Raw genomic sequence first — 16862 nt, 5'->3', positions numbered from 1 at the left:
TAGCAGTGGACCTTTTTCAGTGGTTTATAAAAAGTACCCTGAACTGGTTGTTAAAGAGAGTTAAGTCTTCATCCTTGAATTGTCTATGACCATATGTCTTTGGACAAGTCCCTAATTCACTCCTGGTCTCATGCTCCTTGGCTATGAATGGAGAGGTTGAATGTGATGCCCAGAAATGTGTGCCCTTTCTGTTGGGCTACAGGGCACCTTTGAAGCATTATGAGCAATGCGGTGGCATGATGCATTTAGCATTCAAAGAGCGGGCTAGAGACATAGATTTGGAAGTAATAAATCTCTGTTCATGGGTAGTCTTCCAGGAATAGAATGCAGAAGCAGCAACAAAGAGGATTGGGGAGAAAACGTTAGGAAAGACCTGTGTTTAAGGGGTATCATGAGGAAGGTGCATTTAAAAGTATACTTATTTTAATTTTTCTGACCTCTGCTTTTCAAGAAAAATCCAGATAAGTTATCGTGAAGTAATCACTCTTAATATAAATTTAAAATAAGAAGAGATAGGAGGGAGAGAGGGAGCTATCTGCCCTCTAAACATATTAGCCAAATAAAACCGAACCAGTTAACAGTAAACAGAATGATCTCAAACAGGAGTCTGCAAACTGCAGCTCATGGGCCAGATCAGGCCTGCTGCCTGCTTCCGTATAGTACATGAGCTAAAAATATTTTTTACCTTTCTAAATAGTTGGGAAAAAAATTAAAGAAAAATATTTTGTGGCATGTGAAAATTGAATGAAATTCAAATTTGTTTCTATAAATAAATTTTACAAATAGCCACACCTATTTGTTTATGTGTTGTCTACACTTCCTTATCTTTTACAACAACAAAGTTGTTTTCAAAGCCCTTATGGCCCACAGTGCTTAATATGTTTACCATCTGGCTCTTCACAGAAGAAGTTTACCAACCCCTGGTCTAAAATAACAATAGATTAAAACTGTTTCAGGGGAGTGCTCACGATGTCTGCTTCAGTGGAATCATCTGCCCTTTTCTTTGCAGTGCTTTTTCTATTTTTCTGTATGAGGAAGAGGGAGAAAGAGAGGAACAGTTTTTTCCTTAGTATCTTCCTGTCTGAGGATTAGAGAAATTACTTAGTCCCATTTAGCAGGAGCTTAGTACTGTTTCTTTTTCCCCTTTCTTCTGTTCAGGTTACATGTTCTCTCGCATTGAAGAAGAGCATTTGTGGGAGTGCAAACAGCTGGGTGCTTACTCACCAATCGTCCTCTTGAACACCCTCCTTTTCTTCAATACCAAATACTTTCAACTAAAGAATGTTACTGAGCACTTGAAGCTTTCCTTTGCCCATGTGATGAGACGGACCAGGACTCTGAAGTACAGTACCAAGATGACATATCTGAGGTTCTTCCCACCTTCACAAAAGCAGGAGACAGAACCAGGTGTGTGGTGGAGTTTTTAAGATTTCTTTCTTTCATTCTTTTTTTTTCAATTAAGTATAGTTGATGTACAATATTATGTTAGTTTCAGGTGTGCAACATAGAGACTTGACCTTTAAATACATTGTGAAATGATCACCCTGATAAGTCTAGTAACTATCTGTCTCCGTACAAAGTTATTACAATATTATTGGCCATATTCCTTATGCTGTATGTTACCTCCTTGTGCCTTATCTTATAACTGGAAGTCTGTTCCTCTTAATCCCCTTCACTTATTTTGCCCATCCCCCACCCCTCTTCCCTCTGGCAACCACCAATTTGTTCTCTGTAGCTGTGAGTCTGTTTCTGTTTTGTTTGTTCATTTGTTTTATTTTTTATATTCTGCATATAGGTGAAATCATACAGTATTTTTCTTTTTCTCACTGACTTATTTCACTTAGCATAACACCCTCTATGTTGTCACAAATGGCAAGATTTCATTCTTTTTTATAGCTGAGTGAATCCATTCTGTTGATGGACACTTGCATGTTTTGGCTATTATCAATAATGCTGCAATGGACATGGGGTGCATACATATCTTTTTGAATTAGTGTTTTTGTTTTCTTTGGGTAAAAAATACCCAGAAGTAGAATTGCTGGATCATATGGTAGTTCTATGTTTAATTTTTGAGGAAACTCCATACTGTTTTTCACAATGGCTGCACCAGTTTACATTCCCACCAACAGTGCATGAGTGTTCCGCTTTTTACACATCCTCGCCAACACTTGATATCTCTTGTCCCTTTCACGATAGTCATTCTGACAAGTGTGAGGCGTTATCTCATTTTGGTTTTGACTTGCATTTCCCTGATGATTAGTGATGTGGAGCATCTTTCCGTGTGTCTGTTGGCAATCTGTATGTCCCTTTTGGGAATGGCTATTCAGATCCTCTGCCCATTTTTTAACTGCATTTTTTGTTTGTTTGTTTTTTGGATATTGAGTTCTCTGAGTTCTTTATACATTTTGGATATTAACCCCTTTCCAGATAAATAATTTGCAACTGTCCTCTCCCATTCAGTAGGTTGCCTTTTCATTTGGTTAAGGGTTTCCTTTGCTATGCAAAATCTTTTTAGTTTGATGTGGTCCCATTTGTTTATTTTTGCTTTGGTTGTCTTTACCTGAGGAGACAGATCCAAAAAAATATTACTAAAACTGATGTCAAAGTTTCCTGCCTGTGTTTTCTTCTAGGACTTTTATGGTTTCAGTTCTTAACGTTTAAGTCTGTAATCCATTTTGAGTTTAATTTTGTATATGATGTGAAAAAAGTGGTCCAGTTTCATTCTTTTCCATGTAGCTGTCCAGTTTTCTCAACTCCATTTACTGAAGAGTCTGTCCTTTCCCCATTGTATATTCTTGCTTCCTTTGTCATACGTTAATTGGCCATATAAGCATGGCTTTATGTCTGGGCTAGCTATTCTGTTCCATTGATCTCTGTGTTTGTTTTTGTGCCACTGTCATACTGTTTTGATTACTATGGCTTTGTGATATGCAGTTGATCCTTAAACAATACGTAGGTTGGACCACCAACCCTACTCACAGTCCAAAATCCGCATATAATTTTACAGTCAGCCCTCCTTATCCACAGTTTCACATCTGCAGATTCAAACAGCCATGATTGTATAGTACTGTAGTATCTAATTATTGAAAAAAATCCATGTATAAGTGGATCCACGTTGTTCAAACTTGTGTTGTTTAAGGGTCAACTGTAGTTTGAAGTCAGAGTGTGTGAACCTCCAGCTTTGTTCTTCTTACTCAAGATAGCTTTCGCTATTTGGGGTCTTTTGTGGTTCCATATAAATTTTAGGAGTATCTGCTCTATTTTTGTGAAAAATGCCACTGGTATTTTGATAGCATTGCATTGAATCTGTAAGTTATTTTGGGATGGACATTTTAACACTATTAATTCTTTCAATCCATGAGCATGGTGTATCTTTTCATTTATTTGTGTTGTCTTTGATTTGTTTCATCAGTGTCTTAACAGTTTTTAGAGTACAGTTCTTTCACCTCTTTGGTTAAATTTATTCCTAGGTATTTTATTATTTTTGATGCAATTGTAAATGGGATTGTTTTCTTAATTTCTCTTTCTGATAGATCGTCATGAGTGTATAGAAATGCAAAAGATTTCTGATATTTTGTATCCTGTAAAATGTATTTACTGAATTTATTTATTCTGATAGTTTTTTGGTAATGTCTTTAGAATATTCTGTATACAGTATCATGTCATCTGCAGATGGTGGTGGTTTTACTTCTTCCTTTCCAGTTTGGATTTTGAAAATTTCCTCTTCTTATCTGATTGCCATGTCTAGGACTTCTAATACTATGTTGAATGAAAGTGGCAAGAGTGGGCATCCTTGTCTTATTCCTAATCTTAGAGGAAATAGTTTCAGCTTTTCACCATTGAGTATGATGTTAGCTGTGAGTTTGTCATACATGGCATTTATTATGTTGCGGTATATTCCCTCTGTAGCCACTTTGTTGAGAGTTTTTATCAGAAATGGATGTTGAATTCTTTCAAAAGCTTTTTCTGCATCTATTGAGATGATCTTGTGCTTTGTATCCTTCATTTTGTTAATGTGGTGTATCATGTTGATTTGTGAATATTGATCCATCCTTGCATCCCTGGGATAAATCCCACTTGCTCATGGTATACCATCCTTTTAATGTATTGTTGAATTCAGTTTGCTGATATCTTGTTGAGGATTTTTGCATTTGTGTTTATCAGCGATATTGGCCTGTAATTTTATTTCTTTGGTGTCTTTGTCTGGTTTTGGTATCATGCTGGCCTTGTAGAATGAGTTTGGAACAGTTCCTTTCTCTTCTATGTTTTGGAATAGCTTGAGACAGATAGGTATTAACTCTTCTTTAAATGTTTGATAGAATTCATCTGTAAAGCCATCTGGTTCCAGACTTTTGTTTGTTGGGAGTTTTATGATTACTGATTCAGTTTCATTATTGGTAATTGGTCTGTTCATGTTTTCTATTTCTTGCCTGATTTAGTCTTGAAAGATAGTATGTTTCTAGGAATTTATCCATTTCCTCTAGGTTGTCCAATCTGTTGGCGTATAGTTGTTCATCGTAATCTCTTATGATCTGTTGTATTTCTGTGGTGTCAATTGTAACTTCTGTTTCATTTTTCATTTTATTTATTTGGGCCCTCTCTTTTTTTTTTCTTGATGAATCTGGCTAAAGGTTTGTCAATTATGTTCATTTTTTCAAAGGACAGGCTCTTTTCTATTGTTTTTTTTTTTTTTTAGTCTCTGTTTCATTTATTTTCATTTTGATCTTTATCATTTCCTTCCTTCTGCTAATTTCGGGTTTTGGTTGTTCTTTTTCTAGTTCCTTTAGGTGTAAGGTTAGATTATTTGAGATTTTTCTTGTTTCCTAAGGTAGACCTGTATTGCTATAAATTTCTCTCTTAGAACTGTTTTTGCTGCATCCCATAGATTTTGTCTCAAAGTATTTTTTGATTTCCTCTTTGATTTCTTCAGTGTTCCATTGGTTGTTTAGTAGTGTGTTATTTAGACTCCACATATTTGTTTTTGCCAGTGTTTTTCTTTTAGTTGATTTCTAGTCTGGTACCGTTGTGGTTAGGAAAGGTGCTTAATGTGATTTCAGTTTTCTTAAAACTTATTGAGATTTGTTTTGTAGCCTAACGTGATCTATCCTGGAGAATGTTCCATGTGTACTTGAAAAGAATGTTATGCTATTTTGGGGTGGAATGTACTATTTATTAAGTCCATCTGGTCAGATGTGTCATTTAAGGCCTATGTTTCCGTATTTATTTTGTGTTTGGATGCTCTGTTCATTGATGTAAGTGGAGTGTTAAAGTCCCCTACTGTTAGTGTGTTACTGTCACTTTCTCCTTTTTTGTCTCTTAATATTTGCTTTATATATTTAGGTGCTCCTGTGTAGGATGCATACATATATACAAGTGTTTCTTCTTATTGTTGGATTGATCCCTTTATCATTATGCAGTGTCCTTCTTTGTCTCTTTGTTTTAAAGTCTGTTTCATCTGATATGAGTATTGCCACCCCAGCTGTCTTTTCATTTCCATTTGCATGGAATATCTTTTTCTATCCCCTTGCTTTCAGTCTGTGTGTTTTCTTTAGATCTGAAGTGAGTCTCTGGTAGGCAGCATATATATGGATCTTATTTTGGTATCCAGTCAGCCACCCTGTGTCTTTAGATTGCAGCATTTAGTCTATTTACATGTAAAGTAATTACTGATAGGTATGTACTTATTACCATTTTGTTCATTGTTTTCTGGTTGGTTGTATTGTTCTTGTCTGTTTCTTTTTCTCTTGCTCTCTTCCCTTGTGATTTGATGGCTTTTTAGTGTTATGTTTGTATTCTTTTTTCTTTTTTGTGTGTATGTCTGTTATTGGGTTTTGGTTTGTGGTTATCATAAGGCTGTTATATAACAACTTATGTCTATAGCAGTCTATTTTAAGTTGATGGTTGCTTAAGTTTGAGTGCATTCTAAAAGTACTACATTTTTACTCCCCCCCTCACCTTTTATGTTTTTGACATACTTTACTTTTTTAAAATTTTGTATATTAACTACGTTTTTAATCTTCATACTAGGTACAGAGGTGGTTGATTCACTACCTTTACTATATGTTTGCCTTTACATTGAGATTTTTTTTCTTCCATAATTTTCGTATTTCTAGTTATGGCCTTTTCTTATGTTTAAAGAAGTCCCTTGAACGTTTATTGTAAGGTCAGTTTAGTAATGATAAACTCTTTTAGTTTCTGCTTCTCTGGGAAACTTGATTTCTCCTTTAATTCTGAATGATAATCTTGACAGATAGAGTATTCTTGGTTGTAAGTTTTTTCCTTTCAGCATTTTGAACATCTCATGCCATTCCCTTCTGGCCTGTAAAGTTTCTGCTGAAAAGCCAGCTGATGGTCTTATGCGGGCTCCCCTATATGTAACTAGTTGTTTTTCTCTTGCTGCTTTAAATATTCTCTCTCTATCTTTAACTTTTGACATTTTAATTATAATGCGTCTTGGTGTGGGTTTCTTTGGGTTCATCTTGTTTGGGACTCTCTGTTTCCTGAAATTGGATGACTTCTCCAGGTTAGTCAAGTTTTCATCCATTTTTTCTTCAAATAAGTTTTCTGTTTCTTTTTCTCTCTTCCTTCTGGAGTCCTTATAATGCAAATGTTAGTATGCTTGATGTTGTCCCCAGAGGTAAGCTATTCTCAGGTTTCTTTTCCTTTTGCTGTTCCAGTGGGGTGATTTCTACCACTCTTTCTTCCAGGTTACTGATCCATTCTTCTGCTTCATCTAATCTGCTATTGATTCCCTCTAGTGGATTTTTCATTTCAGTCATTGTATTCTTTATCTCTGATTGGTTCTTTTTTATTTTCTTTATCTCTTCGTTGAGGGTCTCACAGTGGTCCTCAATTCTTCTCCTGAATTCGGTTAGTATCTTTATGACCATTATTTTGAACTCTTTATCTGGTAGATTGTCTATCTTTGTTTTGTTTAGTTCTTTTTTTGTTTTTTTGTTTTTTTTAAGGTTTTTGTCTTGTTCTTTTCTTTGGAACAATTCCTTTGTCTCCTCAGTTTTCCTAGCTCTCTGTGTTTGTTTCTATGTACTAGATAGATCAGCTACATCTCCCATTCTTAAAAGCATGGCTTTATGTAAAAGGTATCCTATGAGGCCCAGTAGCACAAGGCTGCATGCACCCTCCTGTTGTGGCTGGGCCATGATGGCTGTGGGTGTGCTAGTGTGCAGCGCTGACCCCTGACACAGCTGGCTGTAATGCCCAGCTGTGACTCTTGCAGGTACTCTGGTGTGCGGGGCCATCTCCTAGGGTGGGAGCTGCTTTTGGAGGGGCTCCAGTACCAGCTGAGGGAGTCTGCTGGGAGTGGCAGGATGGTGGGATGCTTTGGGCTCTAGTGCTTGCTGAAGCCACCTGCTGAGTATGATAGCATAGGGAGTTGCTTTGGAGGAGTGCCAACTGGGGTGGATCTACAGGTGAACCTGGGGTGAGATGCGGAGAGTCATAAATGGTGCCCACCAGCACTGTACCAGCTTGGTGTAGAAGGTGAACAAAAAATCCTGGTGTTGCCCAGTGGCTACATAACCAGAGAAAATTACAAAAGATCCCTGACTCTCCTGCACACAACCTAAAATCAGTCAATGAATCTCCTTTATGTATGACCCAGGTATTTTTCAAACCACTGCCTCTGCAATGGGACTTGGAGCAAGAGAGTTTTTGCATGTGCCCTTTAGGGTGGAGTTTCAGTTTCTTACAGCCCTCTGGACGTAAGTCCCACTGGTTTTCAAAGCCAGTTGTTATGGGGGTTTGTCTTTCGGACCTCTACAGTTGTGATCTCCTCCCTGCTTGTGGATCCCTGCGCCAGAGATATGGGTCCTGGCCAGATACCATCTCCACCCTTCCTACCCATCTTAATGAGGATTTTCTTTTCATCCTTAGTTGTGGAAAATCTTTTCTGCCAGTCTTCAGGTCTGTCTCGGGGATAGTTCCTCTATGTGTAATTGTAATTTTGGTGTGTTCATGGAAGGAGATGAGCCCAGGATCTTCCTACTCTGCCATCTTGTCCCCCTCTTGTAAGATTGCTGTTTGAAGTCTTATTAGTATTCAAATAGACACATTACAGAAGAGTAATTGCAAATTCTAGACATGGAAGAGTGTAGCTTTAACATTTAAATGCTTTTCTTTATTGTCAGGGCCAAGTTAAAGGCTCAACTCAAAATTAGAGGAATCACTTGCTTCGGTATGCTTCTGTTGTTTTTTTTTTTTCTTGCTACACTGCATGGCTTGTAGGATCTTAGTTCCCAGACCAGGGATCGAACCTGTGCCCCCTGCAGTGGAAGCACAGAGTCTTAACCATTGGACCGCCAGGGAAGTCCTGTTTTATTGGCTTTTAAATTAGAAATTCTGATTTAATTGGTCTATAGCCCAGATAATCTGCATTTTAAAACTTCACAGGGAATTTAAATATACAGCCAAGGTTGGGAATCACTGATTTAGAGGCAACAGATAGGTCAATTCCTAGTTAAAAGGAACTTGCTTAACTTTTAAATCTACTGTTTATGAAACTTTTTTTTTTTGACCAGAGTGCTCCGTCTTAGTTAACGTTGTCAAAATATGAAGGAACTTAAACCTGACCTAGAGTATACTGCCTTCATACACAGTCATACACAGTAGAATAATATCAGCAGTGACTGTTTTATTAGAAGGTTTATGGTCTTGCATTCCAAAAACAGCCTATTAAGTAATAGTTTGTTTTTAATGTTTAAAAAATTAATGTTGTTATTATGGAACTAGAAATTACATTTATTAATTTTGAAGAAAATTGTAAGTTCTAAAATTCCCCAAATCAAGCCGTTACTTCCTTGGGAAAAGAGTGAAGTATATGTTTTCAATGTGAGAATTTTAAATTACTGAAACTAAAATCTGTAAAGAATAATTGTGATGTGATGTTCATCGTTGTGTTAACTTTTTTCTCAGTTGCTCCTTTACTTTAGAAAATACTAAGATTATCTTGCTTTTTCACCATGTGTCCATGTCCTCTTTCCTTTACCGTGTTTATATATAGCCCACTTTATGCTCTTAATTGATATTAATTCAGGGAGGCAGAGGCAGGGAGGCAACATTTCCCTGTTTTCTGATTAGGTGCTTTACCAGATTGGTAATAAATTTAGCTTCTTTTTCTGAATGAGCAGCTAGCAAATTATTTAGGTAGTCTCTAAATGGAAAACTGGATGACTTTTGTTTAAGTCATAACTAATACAGGAAGCTGGGGAAAGTTCTAGATCAGTTGTTAAAAGTATCTATCAGAAAAAAAAGAAGAAAACCTTTTTCCTCAGGTTTTCAGATCCACCTACTACTCTCTTGAAAATTAAATGGAGAAAGTGGGAAAGAAACAGCCTACCTTCCATGTCTTCAGCCTGGCTTCTTTCTTTTTTTTTTTTTTTTTTAAGATTTTTTTTTTTTTTTGATGTGGACCATTTTTAAAGTCTTTATTGAATTTGTTACAATATTGCTTCTGTTTTACATTTTGGTTGGGTTTTTGGCCGCAAGGCATGTGGGATCTTAGCTCCTCGACCAAGGATCAAACCCACACCACCTGCATTGGAACGCACAGAGTCTTAACCACTGGACTGCCAGGGAAGTCTCACCCTGGCCTCTTTCTGATAACCCTTGGCCTCTGCAAAATTCTGTTGGTGAAAAAGGGTTTGCTCTTTCCTTATCAAATGGTCAACTTACTGAGAATTTCTTATCCCAACAAAGATTTCATTTCTCATAATACTATGCAAATGAAAGAAACTTAAACAAATGCCCAGTGGACACGGGTGCCCCACAGGAGAAATATTTTCAGAGAAAGAGATCAACTTCTGTCTTGATCTCTACTATAGAAGAACATATGGAACCCTTTTATTCTCTTTATTTTGCTGTGGCTTAACAATCCTATGCCTAATAAAATCTCTTAAAGTCAGGCTCAGAATTGAGACATACTCTCAAGCATCAATGCTTTTTGTCATGCTGCCTCCAGTTTGGTGAGAAGGGAAACATAAATTTTACAGGACAGGGACTTTGTTTGATTAACCCAGCCCTAATCTGGTGCCTCCATAGGTCCTCAGTAAATGTTGAACGAGTGAGTAAGTGAAAGGAAGGGAGAGGGGGTGACTAGAAGCAAAGCTCATTGGGTGTCTTAAGACTTGAAGAAAGACTTTTCTAATACTTTGATAATAATTTCCTGTCTCAAGATAAACTAACTGTTGGCAAGAGGAAACGAAGCGAAGATGATGAGGTTCCAGTAGGTGTGGAGATGGCAGAAAATACTGACAACCCTCTAAGATGCCCAGTCCGACTTTATGAGTTTTACCTGTCCAAATGGTAAGTGATTTTCCTCTGAACTAGATATAACACGCTGCAAAAAATAGTTAAAATACTATAGATTTCAGAAATGTAGCTGGTCTGTAACTCTAAACAAGGATTTACTTATAATTTTATTTTTTCCCTATTCTCATATCTGCCTGGATTTTGAACCAAGAAACAAATTGCTTTACCTTGGTAATTTTTTTCCCCAAAAATCTCTTGAAAAGCAAGAATCACTGCCGTTGTTTGATCTTTACAACTGTTGCTCAACTTTATGTGATATCTAAACTGCTGTGAATTTATTATTTATATAGAAAAGAAGGGGGAAAGTTGTAGTACTAACTCTATATAAATAGGAAAACAATTTATTTTTAAAGAATTGATATTTTTTGAGTGGTGTTTTTCTTACAGAAACTTTATGACTTTAAAGAGTTGTAAGATCCACACTAAAGCATTTTTTTCTCAAAGAAATATAATCACTGGGTTTGTTCTTTGATAATGTGTATTGAGTGCTCTTGGGATTCATTCCAGGATATTGGGCACTGAGGATATGTGGTTCTCAGCCATAGTGTCACATGTGAGTTGAATTTTTTGTTACTCCTGGTAATGTTTTAAGTACTAAAGTTTGAAAGATTTACACTTTGTCATCTATTAACATTATACTCACTTTCAATCCAGTGTGATTCTTGAGTGTGGGAGAAAAAATACAGAGTTACAGGTTGCTCCTGGAGCGTAAATGCCTATAAACTTATTTATCTCTGTGGGTACATTGTTTATTAGTCACAGTATGGAAAAGTTGAGAGCCATTATATTTAAAGAGTAGTTACATATTTCCTGTACTCTCTGATCCGAATTTTCTTTCTTTTTCTTTTTTTTTCCTGTGGATAGTTCTGAAAGTGTGAAGCAGAGGAATGATGTGTTTTACCTTCAACCTGAGCGCTCCTGTGTTCCAAATAGCCCCATGTGGTACTCCACGTTTCCAATAGACCCTGGGACCCTGGACACCATGTTAACACGTATTCTCATGGTGAGGGAGGTACATGAAGAACTTGCCAAAGCCAAATCAGAAGACTCTGATGTTGAATTATCAGATTAAAGTGGAAGTGGGGTTCCTATTTTCATACACGTTGGTATGCACCAAACTGTGAATGCATCCAGCTTTGGAAAACGATCTATAAGTCCAAGTCCTCTTGACTTGATTATAAGATAATGGAAAACAGACGACTCGTGAACCACAGTGTGGATGTACAAATGAAAATTGAAGGAAAGAATATGAACTGAGAAATGTTGTTCTTTGGCAGTGATATAGTTCTTAGACATCTTCAGAATGACTAACCAATTTCTCTGAGTGGTGCATAATCTTATTTTGTTTGGGAATAACAAATTGTGGAATATTTTTAAGGAAAATTGTTGTATAAAACTCTACCATAGTAACCTTAGACCTTAGAGAGGTAGCTTTGGAGTGAAACCTTGGCTGCAGTAGGCTACTTGGGCAAGCCCTATGTAAAAGTCAGGGGAGATATCAGTACAGAGCTAAGAGTGGCATCAGATGAGGACTGTGGGACCCAGACTTGAAGACCCAATAAAAATACTCAACTTTTTTTAAAAGGTAGAGAGTGAAGTGGTCTTGATTTTGATTTTCACTGCCAAGCCAATTCTGTGAAGGATAGAAGCCTCTGGTGCTTTTGCCATGGGGTCCCTCAAATCAGGGAAAAAGGCCTTCACTGATGTTCATGCAGTAATGTGTCCCTTTCACTTTCTGGGTCTAGCCTTCTCAGCTGTGGGTCTGGATGTGGGTAAATTAAGTTCAAGGGGCTGAAACTCTGCAAAATGATTATGCACACAGAAAATCTGTGGAGCCCATTAGACCCCAAGTGTCTTGAAATGTTTGTAGAAAACCCACTAAAATGCCCACTTCTCTGGGTGTCAGCCTTTATTGCTGCTGTCTCACAGCATGAGCTGTGGTACACAGAAATGGGGGTTCTCCTTTTGTTTTCATTTTATCCCCAAATGGCAGCTTTTCTCCCATTGTTTTATCTTCCTGTTTCCCAGATAATTCCTGTTATTTTGTCTTTTGCACCAGTTTCTGGAGGCCCTTGTCATTTCAAAAAGAAGAGTCTCTCTCCTTACTCTGGCAAGCCTGTGGGTGATTCCACAAAGACACAGTGTTACTTAGCTATCAGGATTACGGTAGAAGAGGTCCCAGTATATTCCTATATAAAGCATTTGGAAGATGAGCTTGTTGCCCTAAGAAACTTGAAAATAGGATTTTGGGGTTAGGATACAAAGACACGGACTGTCTTTCATATCCACAAGCAGGTCTTCTTATAGCATTATTCCAGACTAGCTGTTTTAGTAGTTCTATGAGGATTGCAAGTCCTGGGTGTGTTTGGCATATGGATCCTTCTTCTTCATCTCCATTCTGTTTCTTCCCCACAAAATTTTGAATCAAAGCGTTTATGATATTGGCCAATCACAGAATTTCGTTAGCTGAGGTTAATTTGACCCTTTAATAGAAATGAGAGAAGTCTAAAAAGCCTCTTAGAAACTTTAACCTTGAAAGATTTTACAATATGTCCCATTTTTCAGATGGGGGTGACAGGTTGTTTTTGTTTTTTTGGGTTTTTTTCAATAAATAAACTCTTAACTACAATAAAAAGTTAAAAGTAGGCCTTTTGACATTGTGTACTTACGGTTCTGTCCCTCTGCCTGTAACAAATTTTGTTTTTGTTACCAAGAACTATGTGAAAGAAGTAAATCTGCCCCAGTTCTGTATGATTAATTCCATCTGTGTTTGTCATTTCTGACTGGAAAACTTATTTCCAGACCTTGTTTGATATGGAGGAAAAACAGTTGGATTGTCTGATAAGTCTGCCAATAAACTATCCAGAAACATCAGGTGTAATAGTCCCCACTATACAAATTTTATGGTTTATATAAACACTAATATTTCCCCTTCTGTAGAAAGACAAATATATGGCATAGTAGATAAACTATTATAAAACACCAGAGAGAAAAAAAAATTCTGTATCTTTTAATTGAGAACAGCCAATATCCAGGTAAATGGCTGTACCAGGATGTCAACTGCATGTTAGTCCACAGAGTTGTCCAGATCCTGAATTAATTCGTAAAAGAAAATATTAATTATTGGTCATTCCTCATAAGCATAGCCATTGATATGTGTGTCTGGTTATTTGCTTTTTAAAATTTTATTAAAATTATGTTAAATTACATTTTTCCCCCCCAGGGGAGAAAAAATACCAAACAAGAGAAAACATTAAATTATCCATTCTGTTCTTTTTTTGTTTTTTTAAACACTTGGGTTTTCACCTTGCAGAAACCACAGAAATATTCCCTTAGAATAAAACAGTATATTTGTATTTGATGGGTGAATTATTACTTTTTGTTATGTCTTGAAAGAATTTAAAATATTTTTTCCTGTTTGACCCTATTGGTATGACCCAACAGATGGCATATTACAAAGAAAGAGAGCATTTTTCAGAAAATAAGTTGTTTGATTTTTACTCAGTCCAGAAAATATACTGTTTCACTGCAAAATCTTTTCAAATTTTTTTTCCCATCAAAGACTTGTTCTGATTTTTAATCTATTAACTATATTGAAAGCCCTGAAAGCTAGAAGTATCATGTATATATTTCATTTCAGGCAGACTTTTTTTTTTGAGATTCACAAAGCTTGCCTCGTTCAACTTGAATCATTTTGAAATCATGAAATTAGAGTAAAGAATATATCCATTCTTAAGTATAAATACACATTTAATTTGGGAATGTGAGACTAAGTGGCATTTTCCTTAGACTCTAGAGCTATATTGGTATTGTGCAAATATACCTTCAAATTCCACATAGATTGTTTCTATCTACCTGCCCTGTGGCATTCCTAATTTTGTATAGTAGGACTTTTGCAAAAATGAAATTCTGTAAATGAATCCCAGTTTTTCTAGTAAATTCAAATTTTAATTTTCCATGCAAATAGGAAAGTTCCCTATGGTTCTGAGTTGAAATTTTAGGAAAGAATTAAGCAATAATACCCCCAACTCCTCTTGTCTGTCATCATCATAATTTATTATCATCATTGAAAAACTAATAATTGAGAGGCATTGTTACGGAGCCTAGTCTTTCTACTTACTGTTTGTATAGCTTTAGGTAAGTTACCTAACCTCTCTGTGCTTCAGTTTTCTCATGAAGTGAGAATAATAACTATTTATAACTTGACCCTGGCACATGGTAGGTTTTCAAATGTCAACTATTTTTTACTATAACATATGCAAATTCTAGGCATATAGTAAAATTTTAAATAAGTGCTAATTCCCCCACTACAGCCTGAATTTTCACTAAGTTGAGTGCTTCAGATTGTGCAAAACATAATACCCAACATCATCAGTTCTATATATTTGAATCAAATATTTAGAAAAACTAAATACTATATACACTAAATCATAAGTTCTTCACTCATGTGTTTATATGCATATGAATTGTAATCAACATTACAAAAATCCATTGATACACTTCACTGCATTGAAGAAGGTAAGAAGTAATACATGGTATATCAGTGGATACAAGAAGAGCATGTGATATAGTTTATCTTTTTTTTTTCATTGGAGAAACTCTTAATCTGTGAAATTTCTTTTACTTGGTAATGGTTATATACCATCACATAGGAAGAAGACAGCTGTACAGTATACATCTTCATTCTTCTTCCTCATTACAGAGCCCCCATCCCCTCACATTCTGAACCGCCGTAGCTTCCTGGTAAGAGACTGTATTTTCCAGGCTGTCTTGCAACTAGGTGTAAACAAGTGACTAGGTTTTGACCAGTGGGATGGAAGCAGAAATAGATAACAAGCAGGCCACATCCTTAAAAGGAAAGAGCCCACCCTCCTCTTCTAATTTCCTCTTTCCCATGCACCAGAATGTAAACATAGTCAGTGGTCATGGCAAACCAGTTTTGTCTATGTGGGAAAGGGCAACGTATCTTAAGCACATTAACCTCATGGGGCAGCCACTTATCTCCTGAACTGCCTACTACCTCAGACCTTCACATAAAAAAGAAAGAAACCGGGCTTCCCTGGTGGCGCAGTGGTTAAGAATCCACCTGCCAATGCAGGGGACACGGGTTCGAGCCCTGGTCCGGGAAGATCCCACATGCCGTGGAGCAGCTAAGCCCGTGAGCCACAACTACCGAGGTTGCGCTCTAGAGCCCGCGAGCCACAACTACTGAAGCCCACGTGCAGCAACAAAGACCCAACGCAGCCAAAAATAAATTAAATAAATTTAAAAAAAAAAAAAAAAAAGAAAGAAACCTTCCATCTTACTGAAGCCATTGTTATTTGGCCTCTACTAAAGTAGCCAAACCAGTATCCTAACTAATAGACCTACTATGCCCAGTATCATGCTTCTGCTTAATGTAGAACTGCAAGTTCTGATCCAGACTATAAGGAAAGAAAAAGAAACAGCTTTTCAATATTGGCAAGTGAGAAGTAAAACTCATTATATTTGTCATTATTTTCAGATGTTCAGGAACATCTATAAAAAACCAAGAGAGAATTCCCTGGCAGTCCAGTGGTTAGGACTCCATGCTTTCATTGCTGTGGGCCCAGGTTCAATCCCTGGTCAGGGAACTTAAGATCCCACAAGCCGTGCCACGAGGCCAAAAATAAAAAGCCAAAAGAAACAACATACCATTAAACATAAGTTTAAGGCTGCTAACTATAAAATAAGTTTATAAAAACTTCAGGCATTTTCCCACAAGAGCAATAGCCAATTAGATAATGTAATTAAAAGGAAAAGATACTATTCACAGTAGCTATGCAAGCTATAAAGTATTTAGTGATTAATCATATCTGTCAATAAAGGATGACAAACAGATGACAAGCTCAGAGAAGATACTTGTGTAAAACCACCAAAGGATTTATGCCTCGAATATACAAAAAACTGCTGAATTGTAAAGAAAACTGAACAAAGAATGATAGTTCATAGATGAGGAACCCAAAAAGGTAACAAATATATGATCATGGGATTTTATATATATATATTTTTTAACAGATTATTTTTTACATTTATGTATTTATCTATTTTTGGCTGTGTTGGGTCTTCGTTTCTGTGCGAGGGCTTTCCGCAGCTGTGGCAAGCAGGGGCCACTCCTCATTGTGGCGCGTGGGCCTCTCACCACCGCGGCCTCTCTTGTTGCGGAGCACAGGCTCCAGACGCGCAGGCTCAGCAATCGTGGCTCACGGGCCTAGCCGCTCCACGGCATGTGGGATCCTCCCAGACCAGGGCCCGAACCCGCATACCCTGCATTGGCAGGCAGATTCCCAACCACCACGCCACCAGGGAAGCCCAGTCATGGGATTTTATAAAAGAGCTGTCACTTTACATCCTTAAAACCGGCCAAAATTAGAAAAATGGATAATGCCAAGTGGTGGTGGTGATGTAGGACAAAAAAACCCTTACATATTGCAAGAATAAGTGTAGAACTGCGTATATCCATTCTGTAGAGCAATCTTAAACATCAAGTTAAAGAAGGTTGATAGTTTTTACTAAGA

The 16862-nt window shown here is 37.0% G+C and overlaps 1 protein-coding gene across 11 annotated transcripts in view; it reads left to right on the top strand.

The window, feature by feature from the left end:
* The window catches only part of ZMYM4 (zinc finger MYM-type containing 4), a 171128-nt gene extending 157928 nt beyond the window's left edge, over positions 1–13200 (top strand). For all 11 annotated transcript variants that reach the window (XM_082415274.1, XM_082415275.1, XM_082415276.1 and 8 more), the window contains 3 exons: positions 1159–1407; positions 10191–10320; positions 11191–13200. In XM_082415274.1, coding sequence (XP_082271400.1) covers positions 1159–1407; positions 10191–10320; positions 11191–11398 — 587 coding nt within the window. In that variant the 3' untranslated portion in view covers positions 11399–13200. The remainder of the gene's footprint in view (positions 1–1158; positions 1408–10190; positions 10321–11190) is intronic.
* Positions 13201–16862: the final 3662 nt, after the last annotated feature.

Source organism: Balaenoptera physalus (genome assembly GCF_965194825.1).
Source record: "Balaenoptera physalus genome assembly, chromosome: 1".
Classification (NCBI taxonomy): domain Eukaryota; kingdom Metazoa; phylum Chordata; class Mammalia; order Artiodactyla; family Balaenopteridae; genus Balaenoptera; species Balaenoptera physalus.
Note: the sequence above shows the minus strand (reverse complement) of the source record. Positions and strands in the feature narration are given on the sequence as shown.